Source organism: Pleurodeles waltl, chromosome 6 (genome assembly GCF_031143425.1).
Source record: "Pleurodeles waltl isolate 20211129_DDA chromosome 6, aPleWal1.hap1.20221129, whole genome shotgun sequence".
In the NCBI taxonomy this organism is placed as follows: Eukaryota; Metazoa; Chordata; class Amphibia; order Caudata; family Salamandridae; genus Pleurodeles; species Pleurodeles waltl.
The window spans coordinates 823,419,695-823,436,871 of NC_090445.1; the positions used below are offsets into that span (position 1 = coordinate 823,419,695).

At 45.2% G+C, this 17,177-nt stretch overlaps 1 protein-coding gene across 1 annotated transcript in view; it reads left to right on the forward strand.

Moving 5' to 3' along the window:
• Positions 1 to 608: 608 nt before the first annotated feature.
• CALHM1 (calcium homeostasis modulator 1) overlaps positions 609 to 17,177 on the forward strand; it is an 82,078-nt gene continuing 65,509 nt past the window's right edge. Inside the window, exon 1 of the mRNA XM_069239476.1 lies at positions 609 to 1,555. Within this exon, the coding sequence (XP_069095577.1) occupies positions 1,007 to 1,555 (549 nt within the window). The 5' untranslated portion in view covers positions 609 to 1,006. The remainder of the gene's footprint in view (positions 1,556 to 17,177) is intronic.

Here is a 17,177-nt window from a genome sequence, read left to right on the forward strand (position 1 = left end):
ATAATTGGTGCATTGGGGTAGAGACATGGGTATAGAACTGCCCATACCAGAACACAAGGGGTTATGTCTGTTCAGAGAGATACGGTTTCTTTAAATAACTACTATGAGCTTGAGCTACATTGTTTCTATTATAAAGTGGTTGTCACATGGACTTTGGGAGCTAGAAGGCAGCCTGTGGAAATAACACTTACTTGGACATTTTCACTGTAGCAATAACTGCGCTACATGTTTATTAGTATATTTGTTTCCAATAGCATGTTTTATCGGGGAACATTTATTTTTACAGTCATGGTCTATATATGTAAAAACAATTAAAATTAATGTGAAGGAGTGGGTAAATACTATTTCTTGAGGGTTTCGAAAAGGAATGTATTTGTTGAGACACTAAGCATCTGCCCTTGCAGTTTGCTCAGCTGGTGACGGTGCAGTGCCTCGAGGGTCAGTGGATTAGGACGCCACCATCACCACTCACCTTACTTTTGTAACAGACGTGCACCTTCAGCTAAAATGTCATAGAAACCAGTTCGGTCGAGATTTTTGCATGAGCATTCCCTTCTATGCAGATGAAAGAGGTGGGGCGGATTTTTCTTGTTTACTGATGACTGTGTCAGTGGGCAGCACGCCTCTGCGTTTGCAAACAAGCTTTTCCCGAGCAGTCAGGTGGAAGGAGCCGAGCTTACCTGCAGACTGGCGATACCCTGTCAAACTTCTACACACACAGCACAGTTCCAAAGAACTGCCAGGCAAAGTCACTGCCAGAAGCTGCAAGGAGACCGGGAATCGAACTAAAGACAAGGGACAGTCAACTTTTTAAGTTACCTCAAATTGAGAGAACGACAACCAGCTCAACTATTTCCTCTGGTCTTGAGAGAACCACAGCGCTCACTTCAGATTTTGCAAAGCATATTGAGCATTCTTGACAGAAGCACCAGTTAAAGTGTGCAGGCCCCAGCTTCTGAAGTATCCTATCTGATCGTGAGAAGAAGGGGAAGAGGCGCCTGTGAAGATGGATAAATTCCGCATGATCTTCCAGTTCCTTCAGTCCAACCAGGAGTCCTTCATGAACGGCATCTGCGGGATCATGGCCTTGGCCAGCGCCCACATGTACTCGGCATTCGACTTCAACTGCCCGTGCCTGCCGAGCTACAACATGTCCTACGGCATGGGCATCCTGATTGTGCCACCCATCGTGCTGTTCCTCTTGGGCTTCGTGATGAACAATAACGTGTCAATGCTGGCGGAGGAGTGGAAGAGGCCCACGGGCATGAGGCAGAAGGACCCAGCCGTACTGAGATACATGTTCGCCTCCATGACGCAGCGTGCACTGATTGCGCCGGCTGTCTGGATCTCGGTGACCTTACTAGACGGGAAGTGCTTCATTTGTGCATTTAGCACCATGGTGCCTCTGGAAAAGCTTGGAAATACGACTGACATCGGCTTATCAGATAAAGAACTCAAGAAGATTCTGGCACGGCTTCCATGCAAAGAAATCTACGAAGGACATGAGATTGTCGCGCGAGAAGTCGCAACCAGATACCTGCGCTGCATTTCCCAGGTAAGAGAGGCTCTTGCAGTACTGCATGTTATGCATGGTGGGGCCTTAAAAGATAAGTTAGGTGGCAAAGGTAACAAGGGAAGAAGGAGACTAGTGCTAAGGTTTAAAATGACAGCTGGGAGACACTGCGCGAAGTGATGTGAACACAATGTGAAGGTTGTAAGTGCCAGACTGCATTCTGCAATCACAAACCCAGATACCTGCTAAGTCCGAGGACTGTGACTGCAAAACAGTGTTGAGCCATATACTAAACCCATTTGAGATTCGGTAAAGCCTTTCCAATGCAACCTGGTTTTAACAGCTCATTCCGGATTGCACATAAAAGAGGGTGCTTGAAAGGAGGATCCTGTTTGCAATTTGCAATTAAATGTATCACGGGTTTGTAACCGCATCTGCGAATCATTGAAAAGGTACTGGCTCTACAAAGAAGGTGGTGGGATAACCCATTTGCAAAGGGAAAGTTCTTCCTGTAGGACAGCTTCCTCGTAGGGAATTGTGTAGGGTGGCATCGCCAGTGACCTTTTTCCCCATTGTGCTGCTAATCAGGAATAGTTTTTGGAAAGTGGCAGTGGCTTCTTTAAAAAGGTTAGGTGTAGAGCTGCAAACGCTGGGATGGTGAACTGCTGTTCCTGGCAGGCCAACAGCCCTTTGCTTACAGCCAGGACAAACAGCAATCGGCCTAATTAATATTTGTGACTAGAGATTTTGTGACATGACCTAGTAGTACCTAGGTCACACTGCAAACTTACAGACGTCTCAAAAAGTTGGTGCTCAGTTTCTGACCACTATTTATTACCTGTTTTTGTACATGAAGCCCTAAGTTCGCTTTCAGATTTTCATTGGTTGTTTAAAGGAGAGTGATGGATTGAAATGCTTCAATTAATACAAAGTCCTGGGAATTATTCTTTGCATGATTCCATTCCATCATTTTTATCACGTCTGCCTGCGTCACAAAGATCAACCAAAAGGAGTATTCCAGCCGTGTCCGGCCGCTGGGAATGGACCACAAACTAGCACAGAAATATCAGCCTTTATAACCCTCAGGAATAGGTACAGCTTGAGCCCACAGGCAGAGGTCCAGCTCTCCGAGGCTGATTACATTCGGAATTCCATCCTTCACTTCTTTGCTGTCTCCTTGGTTATAGTACGTGCTCCTTGTTGTCAGTGTGATCTTGGATGTTCGTTTCGCATTTAATTACCCCAATTAATTCATCTTAGATTACCACTTGAAGTATGGTTTGCTAGTATGTCGTGTGGCCTTCACTGTATCACATACTAACACCCTTCTCTGTACACAGAATTGTATAAAAGTGAAACAGGTCGCTTCTGCATTGGAACACAAATACAGATACGAGCCGTCATTGACAACAGAGAGCGTAGACTAATGATCTGGGTGATTTCTTTCTTACCTGAAATCATTAGATCTAATTCCATAACATCCTTGGCGTAAGGTGCGATTTTGGGAACATCATGTCAACTGTCTTTGCCTCAGTTCCTCGCAGAGTAATACTAGATAGCGCTTCAAACAGGAGGACTTGATTTATTCATTTACTATAGATCTTTCAAGTGATACACTGTCGGTGTGACTGTTTCTAGACCCCGTGCCCTACCTGATTTAATTTGAGAAGTGGAGAATGCTTACATGACAGATTCCTCAGACTGCAGACCTGGATTCTAACTCGAGCTTCTCCAATATGTCAAGATTGTGTCATTTTGGGGAAATTGTTTTATCTCTGAAAACAACAGTTCAATGATCACGCTGAATTAGGTCCCCTTAGAAACACTTTGATAGCATTAAGCATCACATTAAAAATACATGAATACATTGTCAACCTGTAAGCTTCAAAAAGCAGATAACTATTGTTCGCGCCATAGGGGTTTCCTGGGTCACTCAGGGGGTCTTCAGCGCACCTCGAAGTGTGAGATGGCAAGCGAGAGAAGGGCTGTCAGTGGCAGAGAAGAGGATGAAAGACAGAAGAGGCAGACAACGAGAGAAGGGATAGTCAGGCAGAAAGGATTGATCAGCGAGAGATGGGAAGGTCACTTACAGAAAGGACTGTCGGTAGGAGAAGGGATGGTTACTGACCAAACGAATGGTCAGAGATAGAAGGGATGGTCAGTGACAGAACGGATGGCCTGTGAATGAAGGGATGTCCACAGGATGAAAACTCAGATTGGCGTCACAACAGGATAAATTGTAAACTGCATGAGCATTGCGAAAGGCATAGGTGCAGAGTAAGTGCTTGACCAGGAGAGTGACTAAAGATGCCCCAACTTAGGTAAAGTGAGCTTTCCCCTCAGAGTGCTTGTGCACGAGGCTGAGCAATGTGAAACCACAAAAGCCGGGATCACCAGCCACAATAATTCCTTTGAGGCCCAGAGAGACTGCCACTTTCTTTGTCTATATCACTATTGTACACTCCTGGCATTTTGGAAGGTGGATGCGAGTTATTTCAGTGTTGAAAATAGAGACATAGTTTCAAATGAAGTTAACCTGCACATATTTCTCTATTACACGACTCTTCTTCAGTATAAGCCCGAGTGCAGGCCCACTAGACAAAGATGCAACTTAGACGATTCCATGACAGCAGGCATCTTGATCCCGGGGTCCCTGTCAGAGGTGAAGAGAATAGGAAATCAGAGCTCTCTTTTGCCAGGTAGCTGAACTCTGGAGCCCTGAGATGGTGGCACCAACTGTATCAGCGGTGCAAGAAAAATGCGTCTAGAAGGACAGAAATAGAAGACTTCATCCTTAAGCCATTGAGCTTGAAGGCACTTTATAGCGCCCTCTTCTCAGTTGAGAAGAGACCGTTCCCTAAGCCAGATTCCTGGCCTGGACTGCCAGCAACAAGTAGACGCACTGGCTTGTCACTTCACAGGGCTTAAAGCCCAGGCTACAGCTGCGCAGAAGGGCCATCAGTGGGAAAGCTGGCAATTTATTAAAAGAGGCTTTAAGGCAGAGCCAATGAGTGAAGTGGTGTTTCCCAATTTCATTCTTGGTCCCCTTTAGCTTAAGCAGGACTCACACCAGCTTGGAGGCTGGGATTGACACTCTCTGTAGGGCTCACGTGCCCCAGCAGCATCCTGTGGTCTACTGGCTAAAATGTATCAGGCATGCTAATAGGATCTGTGGTCTAGTAATGTTCTGCCCCATCATAAACCTCTCTCAATGAACTCAATATTGATGTCTGTCTATAACCTGGTCCCTGGGTCCGCACTGAAAATAGTCCCACCGTGCTTTGGGAGTGACATAAGTCTGCAACCACCTATTCCGAAGGACCGTAACGTTCAGAGGCCTCGAAACAAAACAGTCCCAGACACTGCTGATAATGGAGGACAAAAGTCCACAAATGTGGGGCTTTTAGAAGAAAGGATGAAGTGCTGTCGACTTGAACCACGATTGTTTTTTTGCCAATTGTATTTTGAGTAAACATTTGCCCCCAGAAAGACATCTGCTCCACAAGACCCTATGATGGCACTGAGAATAAACTAAGCTGGGGCCTGGAGGCGAGTGGGGGCATCTCTGGGTGTCACTTTCTGCCACACCAATGCTGAGATTTCATGACAGAATGTGTGAAGATTGAAAGTACCTGACACTGAGTTAAATAGGACATCAAGTGTAGAGCAAAAAAGCAGTTATCATTACTGAGTCAGCCCTGCATCACTAAGAAATCACTGACAATAAAAATGCCAGAATGTTCATCTGTTTGATGATGTCTGCTTGGGAGTAGAGACCGATTGTGAAATCATTCTACGGATTGTCCCCCTTAAATAAAAATTGCAATACTTTAGTGAAATAGTTTTTTTTGTGTGAACCATAATTGTCCTCATTGCTTTGATTTAGAAAGAGCAGTGTTAAAAAGAGTAAGTTTATGGAACTAGGTGGCCCCTTAAACAGTCCGGGTTCCTTGGAGCACAACATCTCATTCATGTGAGGTTAGGATCAAGGAATGGATGACATATCCCCACAAAAACTATCCTAACGGGAGCAAATCAGCAGACCTACTGATGCGTCGTTAGCAGGGCCTCGAAAAATGGCACAGTCATATGAAACAAAATTTTGGTAAGAGTGAAAAATATTTTTGAGAAGACTGGGATTTTAATTTACATTTGGCTCTAAACACCTCGAAACAGTTTTGTGGCAGTAATCCCCTGCATCTAACAGTGCTCTGGCCTAGCACTCAGTGAAACTGGCACTGTTTCGATACTGCCTTGGTGTAGTGTGTATGGAGCTGTGGGACATCCATAGCCACCTGGGAAGCATTGGGCCTCACGCCTCCTGGGCAATCTCTTTTTCGGGTGGGCCATGAAGACTCCTTCCCTTCTCTTAGCAGGCAGGCATGCTTCTAGGCGCATCAGAATAGGTCCACTGTGTCTCCAGTAGAAAGATCAGACTTCAGGTGATGTTCCATCACTTCTGGGTGATTTGATGTTAGGCAGACACCAGCCCTTTGGTCATAAAAGACGTGTGACCATGTAAGGTGGTTTGGGTCCCACATTTATACCCTATTTGTAGACAGCATATGTCAATCCACAGGCCCAGCTGTAGAACCTGTTTATGGTGTCTCTCCTTTCAACTGCCCTTGCAAAGCTGCTCTCTAGTCCTAGCATTTGTAGAGAGTAATGATTCTCACAGCAGCTAGCACTGGGGCTTTCTCCATCCTGTAGCACCCATAACATCAGCCCAGAGGTTTGAGGTTTCTGCACCTAGCTGTCATCAGGCCATTGAAAGGAGTAATTAGGGACAGATAAAAGGGTGGGCCTCGCCTACAGACTTCCTCTTTTTTCACAAAAGTCTGCAGTAACTTTCTTCATCAATACCATCCACCAAATGATAGTGCTGAAGAAGTCTCATCGCCAGCTCCTTTCTAAACAGAAGGGCTAACATGATTAATAAAGGGAGCCTTGTCTCTAGTCCGCTCACTTCAGTGCCTGGGTTTCCTCCCTTCAGCTACAAGAATGCGGGAATACACTTCCCCTCTCTGGTAGCACAGGTCTCACTCTCTATCTTTTGCTAGATCTGGCTAGGGATAGACATAATAGATTCTTATGGCGTCTATTGCTCACTCACAAACCATGCACGTGTAGCACTCACAATAGACACACTCACTCTTAACACGTCCTCAGGATATAAGTGTAAGAGTCTTGTCATGCACACGGGAGCACAAGTTTACATAAATTGGCCAGTAGGCCTCAACTTGAGTGACACAAATAAAAATGTCAAGTCATACTACAGATTTCTCTTATCCACAATATGTTACCACCACTGCTCAGTGCACAATACAGAGCGGAGACACTAGTCTGCTCTCAGTAATGAGGGCATGCTTAGTGTGTGCTTGCAGACTGCCTGACAGATCCAGGACCTCATATAGTCAGGGACAGTTTTAGGCCTCTGTGCAGGGTTTTAAATTAGCAAGCCATTAGGGCCCTAGCACCCCTGTGTACCATCAAAATGAGCCTGGGGCGCCTTGCACCAAGCACAGTGTTCAGGAACCACTGGGCCATAAACAGAAAAATGTTGCATTGTTAAGAACTCTAGGATGTTTTCTTTCGTTAGTCAGACGTTTCTAGCAAAAGATTTTACATGGAGATAGGAGTTGGTACAAATATTTATTGAGAAAGGAAGTGGCAGGTGGTGTATTTACCAGCAAAATAAGCCACTCTTATTTTCCAAAACACTGCTGGGTTCAAAGATCAAGTTACAGAAGGAGATGGGAGTTCTACTGAGAGGATTTGTTTGGAAATTTTCCTTCATACTGTACATTTGCAAGCACATTAGACAGGTGTTGGTATAAAACATTAGGTTTAAGGCTTGCCTGATGCAGGCAAAAGCTGGAATATTTTGCAACTTAACTCAGGAGTAAGATGTGCACTATTGAATGACAGCTTGTGTGCAGCGGCAGCACGGCAATGCGCATACATTTTGGGAATGAAGGCTTGAAAATGTCCTGGTCCTTGCAAGTGGGGGGCAGGCTACTCGTCTGTTCGCCCTCTTAACCGGTCTCTGGAAGTAACACACACAGACTGCTTACGCAATATAAGTGTACCTGCAGATGCTATATTGCCCCTGGCGAACGGAGCGCACATACACAATAGGGGCGTAGAAAGTAGGGGTGTCCCAGATGCTGCAGCATCTTCAGCTCTCTTAATGTCACAGATGAACCAGAACGTGGGATGCCCAAACCAAAAGAATCAAAGTCCAAAAATGTGTCCAAACCAAGGTGAAAGGAAAACACTGGTAAAGGCAAAGTGTGGTGGAAGCTTCTGGGAGTCCAGGAAGGGGCTGGCAGAGCACTGATTTCAGTGTCATCTCGGAGCTGAGAGGAGCAGCACACTCCTGTCACCTCAGACCCCAGAAAGATGCTGAAAGTGCCTTACTGGGAACAAGGAGTGATGTGTGGTGCATTGATGGAAGCCCTGAGCTCTCCTGGCAGGTACCAGGCTCTCCCCACACACCCTCAGCTCAGGGGTCAAAGTCCATCCGAGACAAAGCGGTACCCCTCCGGCTTGCAGCAGTGCACTAGACGACGAGACATGCCAACAGGAGGCACAGACAGGAGAGAGCAGAGAGAAGATTCATAGACAGAATAGACAAGGTGTGTCGGCTGTGACATGAGGGGTGATTGTCCACACATGAGGCTTGAAGACAGAGACAGGACTCATGAGGGCACACACAAGACGTGTGAGGGCACAAACAGGAGGCCTGAGGACACAGTCAAGAGGCCTGAGGACACAGACAGGAGCACTGAGGGCACCACCAGGAGGCAAGTACACACGTCAGGAGGCATTAACACAAGCAAGAAGCATGAGGGCACATATAGGATACAAGAACAGACAGAAGGCATGAAGGCACAGGCAGGAGGCATGAGGGCACAAGCCGGACGTATGAACACAGACAGGAGGCATGAGGGCCCAGACAGGAGTCAAGAGGGCACACACAGGTGGCATGCGGGCATGGACAAGACATGTGAGGGCACAGACAGGAGGCCTGAGGGCACAGTCAAGAGGCCTGAGGACACAGACAGGAACACTGAGGGCGCAGACAGGAGGCCTGAGGGCACAGACAGGAGGCAAGTACACAAGCAAGAAGCGTGAGGGCATATATAGGATACAAGAACACACAGACAGGAGGCATGAAGGCACAGGGCAGGAGGCGTGAGGGCACAAGCAGGAGGCATGAACACAGTCAGGAGGCATGAACACACATAGGAGGCATGAAGGCACAGACAGGATGCAAACACACACAGACAGCAGGTCGGAGGACACAGGAGGCACGAGGACACAAACAGGAGGCAAGAACACAGTCAGGAGGCATGAGGGCACAGACAAGAGACAAGAACACATAGACCAGAGGCATGAATACACAGGAGTCATGAGGGCACAGACAGGAGGCATGAATAAACAGGCAGGAAGCAAGGACACACAGAGAGCGGGCAGGAACACACAGACAGGAGGCAAGGACAAACAGACAGTAAGCAGGAACACACAGACGAGGGCAAGACACAGATGAGGCATGAGGGCACATACAAGATGCAAGAACACACAGAGGGCATGAGGTCACAAGGGGCAAGGACGCACAAATAGCACACAGGAAAATACAGACAGTAGGCAGGAGCACCCGGCAGGTGGCAAGTCCACACAGACAGGGGGCAAGGACACACTGACAGGGGACAAGGACACACAGATGGCTTAGTTCCAATTATTTTCAGGAAGAAAAATCAAAGTTCTCCCAAGGCCAGTCTTACATCCCCCTACCCGCCAAACAAGAGTAACATAATGGGGAGCCACGGTCAATGATTAATAGGTCAAGGGAGCCACGGGTTGAAAGTGTTTGGGAACCACTGTGTTAGGGATATAATAAAAGTCACATTTTCTTATATTCATGCGCTTGGGCACTAATGGCATGGTAACTACCCAAATACTATACTGTTTACGTCCCTGTCCCAGAAGCCCTTCATATACCTCAGAATATATCACAACAAAAACTTAAAACAGGAATAAGTTTCAATTCTGAAATGCAAGGCACTGGAAATAATGACTATTTCTGAGACAGAATTAAAATGGCAAAATCTATATCTCCAAAATTTATGAATGCACATATTTATGAGGGTGTATGTGGTGTGAACTTGGCTGCAAAGAACTGGGTGCTGTAAAAATGGGGGTAAAGAAAAACACAACAGAGAAGGGACATGGAGTGAGGGAGGGGATGCACACAAAACGGGGGGGATTATGAACTGGGCCCCATTATCTGGGGTACTAGACAAGCACGAGGTTTTGCTTGAAAAGAACAGTATTAATTTATCTGACCTCCTAAAACAACTTTTGTGAGCTAATTTTTCATATCTACAAATTGAGTGTCTCCCGCAATTATTTAATTCGGGTTTTAACCCTTAATGCCCGTTCCAGGTTTGTAACAATACTCAAGTCTTTAAAAATGACTGGCAATGTCAATTCTACAGGGGTTTATACAGTGAAAGTATTTTCCCCCAGGTTTCACTTGCACATAACACAGGTACAGCATGTGTAGAAGCAATGCTATGTTTTCAAACACCAAAAACAGGCACAGGCAGGTGAAATTTCAAGAATAGAGAGTGGAGCAATGTACTCATAAACTCTTCGTTACTTTTCCAGTGAATCTGTCAGCGATTCGTGGCTTGTAGGTGCGAAGAAAGGCAGGATCTTTTTTTTTTTTTTTTTTACTGGAACCATATCAAGGCTGTATGAGCACATGGTGGAGTCCATGTTCCTGAAATTTTGATTTGAGGCAGTATCCCTATCTCTTAATAAAGAGATTGCGTGCATCGAGAAACGAGCTGGTTGAATGTTTGGCTACAACTCTGATACTAAAAAATGCAGAACCTTGAAATCACAATGGAACTTCATAACCTAAAAAGGAAGTCAATTTTAATAGAGTATAGACTCATAATTAATGTTGGGTGCCTCCATATGTCTTCTTCTACAAAGGTGTTATGGCATTAACACTGATGGCAAATGTCCTTCATCATTTTAAGCAACTAAAGGATTGCTGTCAAGGACTAAACCATGCGATTCGTGGTAGATAGGGGGGCCAGTCAGACAGGCTTCGGCATTTCATGTGTCTGTTCTGCATCTGAGCTAGTGCGGGAATCCTAAATGTCCCACTTTTGGCCCATCGTGGCAGACGATACAGGCAGAGGGACTTGTGAAGTCCAGCAATTTCAAGGAGTTGACACAAACAGCTGCCTTGAAGACTGTAGTGGTCCTGTTGGATGTCCCAGCCCTGGTACTGTGAACGCGACCCACCCAGAGGAGTATGTAAGTGGACATGGTACATGATGGGGAGAAGCTGCAGCAGAGATGTCCTACGCAACATGCTTTAGAACACACAATTTCTTTTGGCTGAGACAACACAGGGAAATGTGAGCACCTGCACTGAGGCGATCTTCAGGCTTGAGGTATCCACCCTAAAACCTACACCTTAGCCTGACTAAGTTAAAGGCTAGTCAGTCCCCACAGACAACGTATTCTGAGATTCCTTGATAATGAGAGTAATGAATCTGACCAATTTACTACTTATGAAATAAAAAAAATACAAATCAGTAAGATCAGGAATATTTGTTTTGGAATCTATTTTATTTTTTATTTTGATTACTTCTGGAAGTTTGATATGTCCGTACATATTTCTTGTAAATATAATGAAGGCCAAAGCTAGCACTCGAAGAATGGTATAGTGTTTTATTAACCAGAGACAATGCGATCGAGGTGGTCATTAGCTGTTCATTTCCCCGCCTTTAACCACACAAATTCTGATGAATTCATGAGCATGACAAATATTCTTGAGGCTTGTCCTGAGAACATGCCCTTAATGCTCATTTGCTGTGTTTAGCCTGTTTCGAAGCACTCACACAATGGTAGATCAATGATAGATTCGAAGGGAGAACATGATTTCCTAATATTGAGCAGTTTGGCCAACTCAGAAAACACGTAGTGAAATGCACAACTACTCATGCTAAGGCCCATAGCTGTTCCACTACACCTAACTCCAAAGTTCTTCCAACCTTTGTAACATTAGAAGCAGGGGAACATATTCAAAATGTGACTGCCCAAAAGCACACCATGTGCTTGCAAGTCGAGGTAAGGACTAAAGTGATTCACATTTCTAATTTTCCTGCTACAGCACTACTGGGATAAGAGTAGTATAGGTACAAGTTCAGGGAGTGCTATCTCCTGGGACATGTCTCTGCCGAAAGAGTCTTGTACATATGTTTAATGGAGAGTTCATTTCCAGTATATTTTGATAAAGTTATAAAGCGTGAATTAGATGTCAGGATTCATTGTTCCGTGACTAAAATGTACCCAAGCCACTTAATTTAGTGGTAGGACTGGTGCTGGTTGCCCATTATAGTTGACTTCCCTTCTACATGGAGAACCTGTTAAGTTTTTTTATAGCACGCATTATCCGCCTCTCTCTTAGCATCCACAATGTTTGCAAATAAGTAAAGAAATACAGAAAGAGGTTAGAAGGTCTTGACTTTGGGTCCTGTGGCAGTGGGTGCTTTGTTGGCAGCATCAGTGGTGGATAGTCTAGTTTACCATTGACCTTCTGAGGGCACACGATACCACTAAATTACAATTCAGCAACCAAGTTACTTTCTTTGTAAACCTGAATCTCCAATGACAGTGATATCGAGCAGCAAGGCTAACTCCATGAAGTGAGAGACAGATGGTAACTCAGGCACAGTGCGACAGCAATCACTCTTGAATGTCCGGTCAGAACTGTGTGTTTTAAAAATACTAGAAGCCTGGTTTAGAAAGTGGTGGTATGGAATGAAACCTTTAAAACAGGTTTGGTGAGTGACTCCCCCCAATAAATGCCTTTTGATGGCTCTGCACACAGCGGCGGATGGTACCCTTTAAAAGTGGTGGGGCAAGTTAGGTGCCCCACCACTCCCACCCCCAAAAAAAAACCACCCCCGCCTTCCAAAACCCCAAAATAAACCACCACTCCCTCCAAAAAGCCCAAACCATAACACTAAGTACAAAATAAACACGACGACTACACTTCCATGCATTACACACATGCATGCATTACACACACATGCACTACACATTTAAAATAAAAAATGGTACTTACCCACCGATGCCGGAAGAGCTACCCTAACCAATCCAGATGCTGCTCTCATGTTGTTAACTAGCATGTGAGCAACACCTGGATTGGATGGAGCAGCCTAGTTGGACGCTCGCTCCTTCAGGCCCTAGAGGCCTGTGCTGAATCTCCACCCAGCTGTCTTAAGACAGCTGAGTGGATAGCTTCAAAGTGAGAATGTCACTTTGGCTGGCACAAAACAGCCGGCCAAAGTGACATGCGCACTTTGGAGAGTCCAGTCAAGCCAGTGCTCCAGTCACGCCCAGCATGACACTGGGCTGGTAGGCGCTGCACCATAAAAATAAATTGGCAGTGAAAGCTTTTCGTTTCCATTTTATTTTTGTGTATGCGGCTCCCAGCAGGCAGTGGGGGCAACGCTCCCCCACCCTTGAGAAGAAACTGTCGCTGTCTGCACACCCAAAGCGTCTCTGTGCATGAGATGTGTCTTTTGAAGTGATAAAGGAAAGATGGTCACCCTAGACATAGGTTAACACTGCTGGCCATAAATCAGCTGTGAATTTCTAGAATATTGGCAAACAACAGTCATCTGCCTAAATCCGTCCATTGTGGGGAAGGGACGAAATGTGGCTCATGCTAAGGAACGCACAGGGGCGCAAGCTGACATTGTACTCTTGTCAAAGTATTTATAATGGAAGTGTTGGTGACCTTCTGTTTTTCTTGTTTGCATAGAAAATCAAGAAAAATATTTTTTTTAAAGGAAAATAAGGACAATCCTAACCCAGGCTCCCTTTCTCAGGGGAAGTTTTTACTGTTTTTTAAAGTCCACTCTAGATCCTATTTTGGTGGCAATAACACATTTTTTTCTCATTTTTACATAATGGCAATTTTAGCCATTAATGTGATTTGCTACTATTTGAAATGTACTTTTTTAGCTGGTAATCTTCTAAGAACAATAAGCAGCAAAATGGCTGGTGCTTGTGAGTGGATTCTCATCTTTCAGCGGTAAGTAGTAATTACAAATACTGCCAGCAGAATTCATGTTATCCCTTCTGTTACCAGGGCCATTGCATGTGACCGCTTGGCGAGTACTGTTTCACTGCATGGAAAAATGTGTCTCATATGCCATGTCAGAACACTGAGATGACTTCAAGATTATATCCCTTTGGATATCTCCAGCCATATTGCACCAATTATTGTACTATACATAATCCCTAACATGACACAGCAACGCCATCCAGAACCCAAAAACCTGCAATTGATGGGTATTTGAAAACTACTTCCTTGCAACTGAGGAGTGTCTTGGCATTGCCCTTAAAACACCTGGGGCCATATCATGAATTGGTGCGCCAGCTCAGAGCAGTCAAGCACCCCTTCTTTTGAGCATGAGGTGTCTAAAGTTCATACATATGACTCACAATGTCTCTCTATTAAGACATGAACTTAAGGCAAAACAACTCAAATACATAAAGAGATAATTCCAACTCACTGTCTCCAACTTGTGTTGTCTGCATTTCATGCATTAGTTAGGATAAATTCTGAGTTATATGCATATATGAACTTTAGACACCTGTTGTTGGACCTGGTCCTTTCTAAAGGCCATCCCGAGACCTTTTGCCTTCACTGCTCCAATTTTTGCTGAATTTGTTTTTGTTTGATTTAGGGCACTATACCACTGCTAACCAGTACTAAACTACACATGCTCTCTGCTTAAAACATGGTAACATAGTCGTATGACGAATTGGCATATTCAATTTACTTATAAGTCCTAAGTAAAGTGCACTACATGTGCCATGGGCATGTAAATTAAATGCTACTAGTGGGCCAGCAGCACTGATTGTGTCACCCACTTAAATAGCCCTTTAATCATGTCTCAGGCCTGCCATTGCAGTGCCTGTATGTGCAGTGTAAACTGCCATTTCAACCTGCAAAATAAATACTGATAAGTCACACCTATGGTAGACCCTAGATAGCCCTGAGGGCAGGGGGCAATGTATATAAAAAGTTGGACATGCATTTTTAAGTTTTACATGTCCTGGTAGTGAAAAATTCTTAAGTTAGTTTTTCACTACTGCAAGGCCTGTCCCTTGCATAGGATAACCTTGTAATTGCCTTATTATACTTTATAAGCGTAATTTCAAAATGGGAAGAGATAACCCCTTCAAGTATGGTGTCTCTGGAATCACAATTTAAAATCCTAACATGAGGTAAAGTCGGATTTAAAGTTGCAATTCTCAAAATAGCACTTTTAGAAAGTTGGTATTGTCTTGCCTTAGCCATTTGGTCCCAGCAGCCTGTCTTTGATCACATGAATGGGTGTAGTTGGCAGTTGGGCTTCATGTATTCCCCCCTAACCAGCCACACACCATGGGAGCTTAGGTGTGACTTAATAGGCCGTTACTTTCAGGATGGGAGGAAGGAGCTGGCCACAGCCTCAGTTACACCTAAATAGGTTGTGTCCTGTCCCCACACAAAGGGCTGCATACTCCCTGTGGTTAGTCTGGAGCCAAGGCAGGGAAGGCAGGACATCTGTGCACTTCAAAGGCATGTCTTTGAAGTCTCCCCCACATCAAAGGCATCGTTGGGTATAAGAACTGGACCTCAGGTACCACCACTTCAGTACACTTCTGGACCTGTGGATACTCTGCCGGGAAGAAGGATTGCTGGGGTGCTGAAGGACTGCCACTCTGATGGACTGCTCTATGCTGGACTCCTGCTTTATTGTGCTGACCTGCTGCCTGCTACCCTCTTCCCTGGAAGTGAGAAGGACTGGACCTGCATCTCTCCAACCTCAAACCCATAGTGACTCCAATGGCTAGTTGGCTGCCCACCTGCTCTGAAGTGTCAAGGACACAAAAGACTTCACACCACCCTGCTTTGGCAGCTGGACTCCTTCATCTATGGGTCTACTCTGCCAAGTGGTGCCTCCCCTGTCCTGGACACTTGAAATTGGGAGTGATGGGCTTCCCAGCTGAACCGACGCAACCTCCCTGCTGAGCGGTGCTTCCCCGAGCAGAACTGACTCATCTCCTCAGCTGAGCGGTGCACCCTTGAGCAGAACTGTCACATTGCTGCTGCTGCATGGATTAGACTCAGTGCAGAAGACTCGCATCTCTGCCGCATCCTGCATCTTTGGTTCAATGCATCACCTTAAAAACTGCCATTGCGCAACACTTCCCCAGAGAAGTCTTCACATCCCTCTTAGACAGCAGGCTCAACGACGATGCCAAAGCTCTGCATCCCAGCTTCACTGCTCATCAGAACTTACACGTCGCCACAGCTATGAAAGCATTCCCAACACCAACCTTCACATCTCAAGGCCCATCAATGGGATCCTCAATGTCGACGCAACAGGATCTCGCACGGCTGCCTCATTGCATCTCAGAACCAATCCTTTGCATCAGCTTTGCGCGCATCTTCGACTCGGATCCACACAACGCTCTGCAACCAGGATATAAGTTACTTTGTTCAGCAGGCCTAACTGGGTCACTGCAGCAGGCCCGCTCTCCATCACTGTTGGCCTGAACTTTTGACTTTGTCCTGCTCTGGCCGACCGGATAACCCTGATTGGTGCTTTCTGCTTTCACACGCTATTTCACTGTTTATTTTACAAAAATTCATAACTCAAGTTCTATTGATTGGATTTTCATCATTTTGATCTTGTTTTGACTTTATTTATTAAATCAAGTTTTATTTTTCTAACCTGATGTGGGATCCTTTTTGTGTGGTGTTTTAACTATCTTACTGCTTGAAGTGTTGCACAAATACTTTACGCATTGCCTTAAAGTTAAGCCAGATTGCTCTGTGCCAAGCTACCAGAGGCGTGCAGAGGTTAATTTGAGGTTTGCTTGCACCTTACCCTGATAGGAACTGTGTTTGCTGCTTGACCAGTGCTCACACCCCAGTCAACCAACAAACCAATTTCTAATACCTGTAATGCAAAAAAAGGCACTCGGCTATGTGGTGGGCCAGCGTAGCTGTTCATGATATGGTCCTAGTTGTCACTTGAAGTGCACAGAGCGGATATTTAAGTACTGGAAAACCAGAAAACACAGGAAAGCATTCAGTTTAGAAGCTCTTGCAGGCTTCAGCTCAGACAGTGCTGGACATGAGCAGGTTTGACTAAAATCAGAGCTGCAGGGCGGAGGTTTGGAACCAACCATAGTGGGTAGATGGCCCAATGAAGATATGTAGCCCAATATTGCCAAATGTCCCCACTCCAATATTAAGATGCACTAACTCAGTGTTGTTAAGGGACGTAGTAACCATTGGTATAACAGGTGCATTGGTGAGGGGGCCATCAAACTTTGCTGATTACTAAATTTTACTAAAGCAACGGCAGTCAGAGGATCCATTTTTCTTTCTTGCACCAGGGCCAATTGCCTTGTTGCTTCGCCGTTGTGCTTAATTTGTGCTGCTGGTCTCAGGTGGTGGGCATCAGTGCTTATGTTAGGGGATGGAACCTTTTTTTCTAGACTTTTGTCCCAAGTAAGATAGAAAAAGGCAAAAAGTGAAGAAGAAGAAGTAAGAGAATGACCC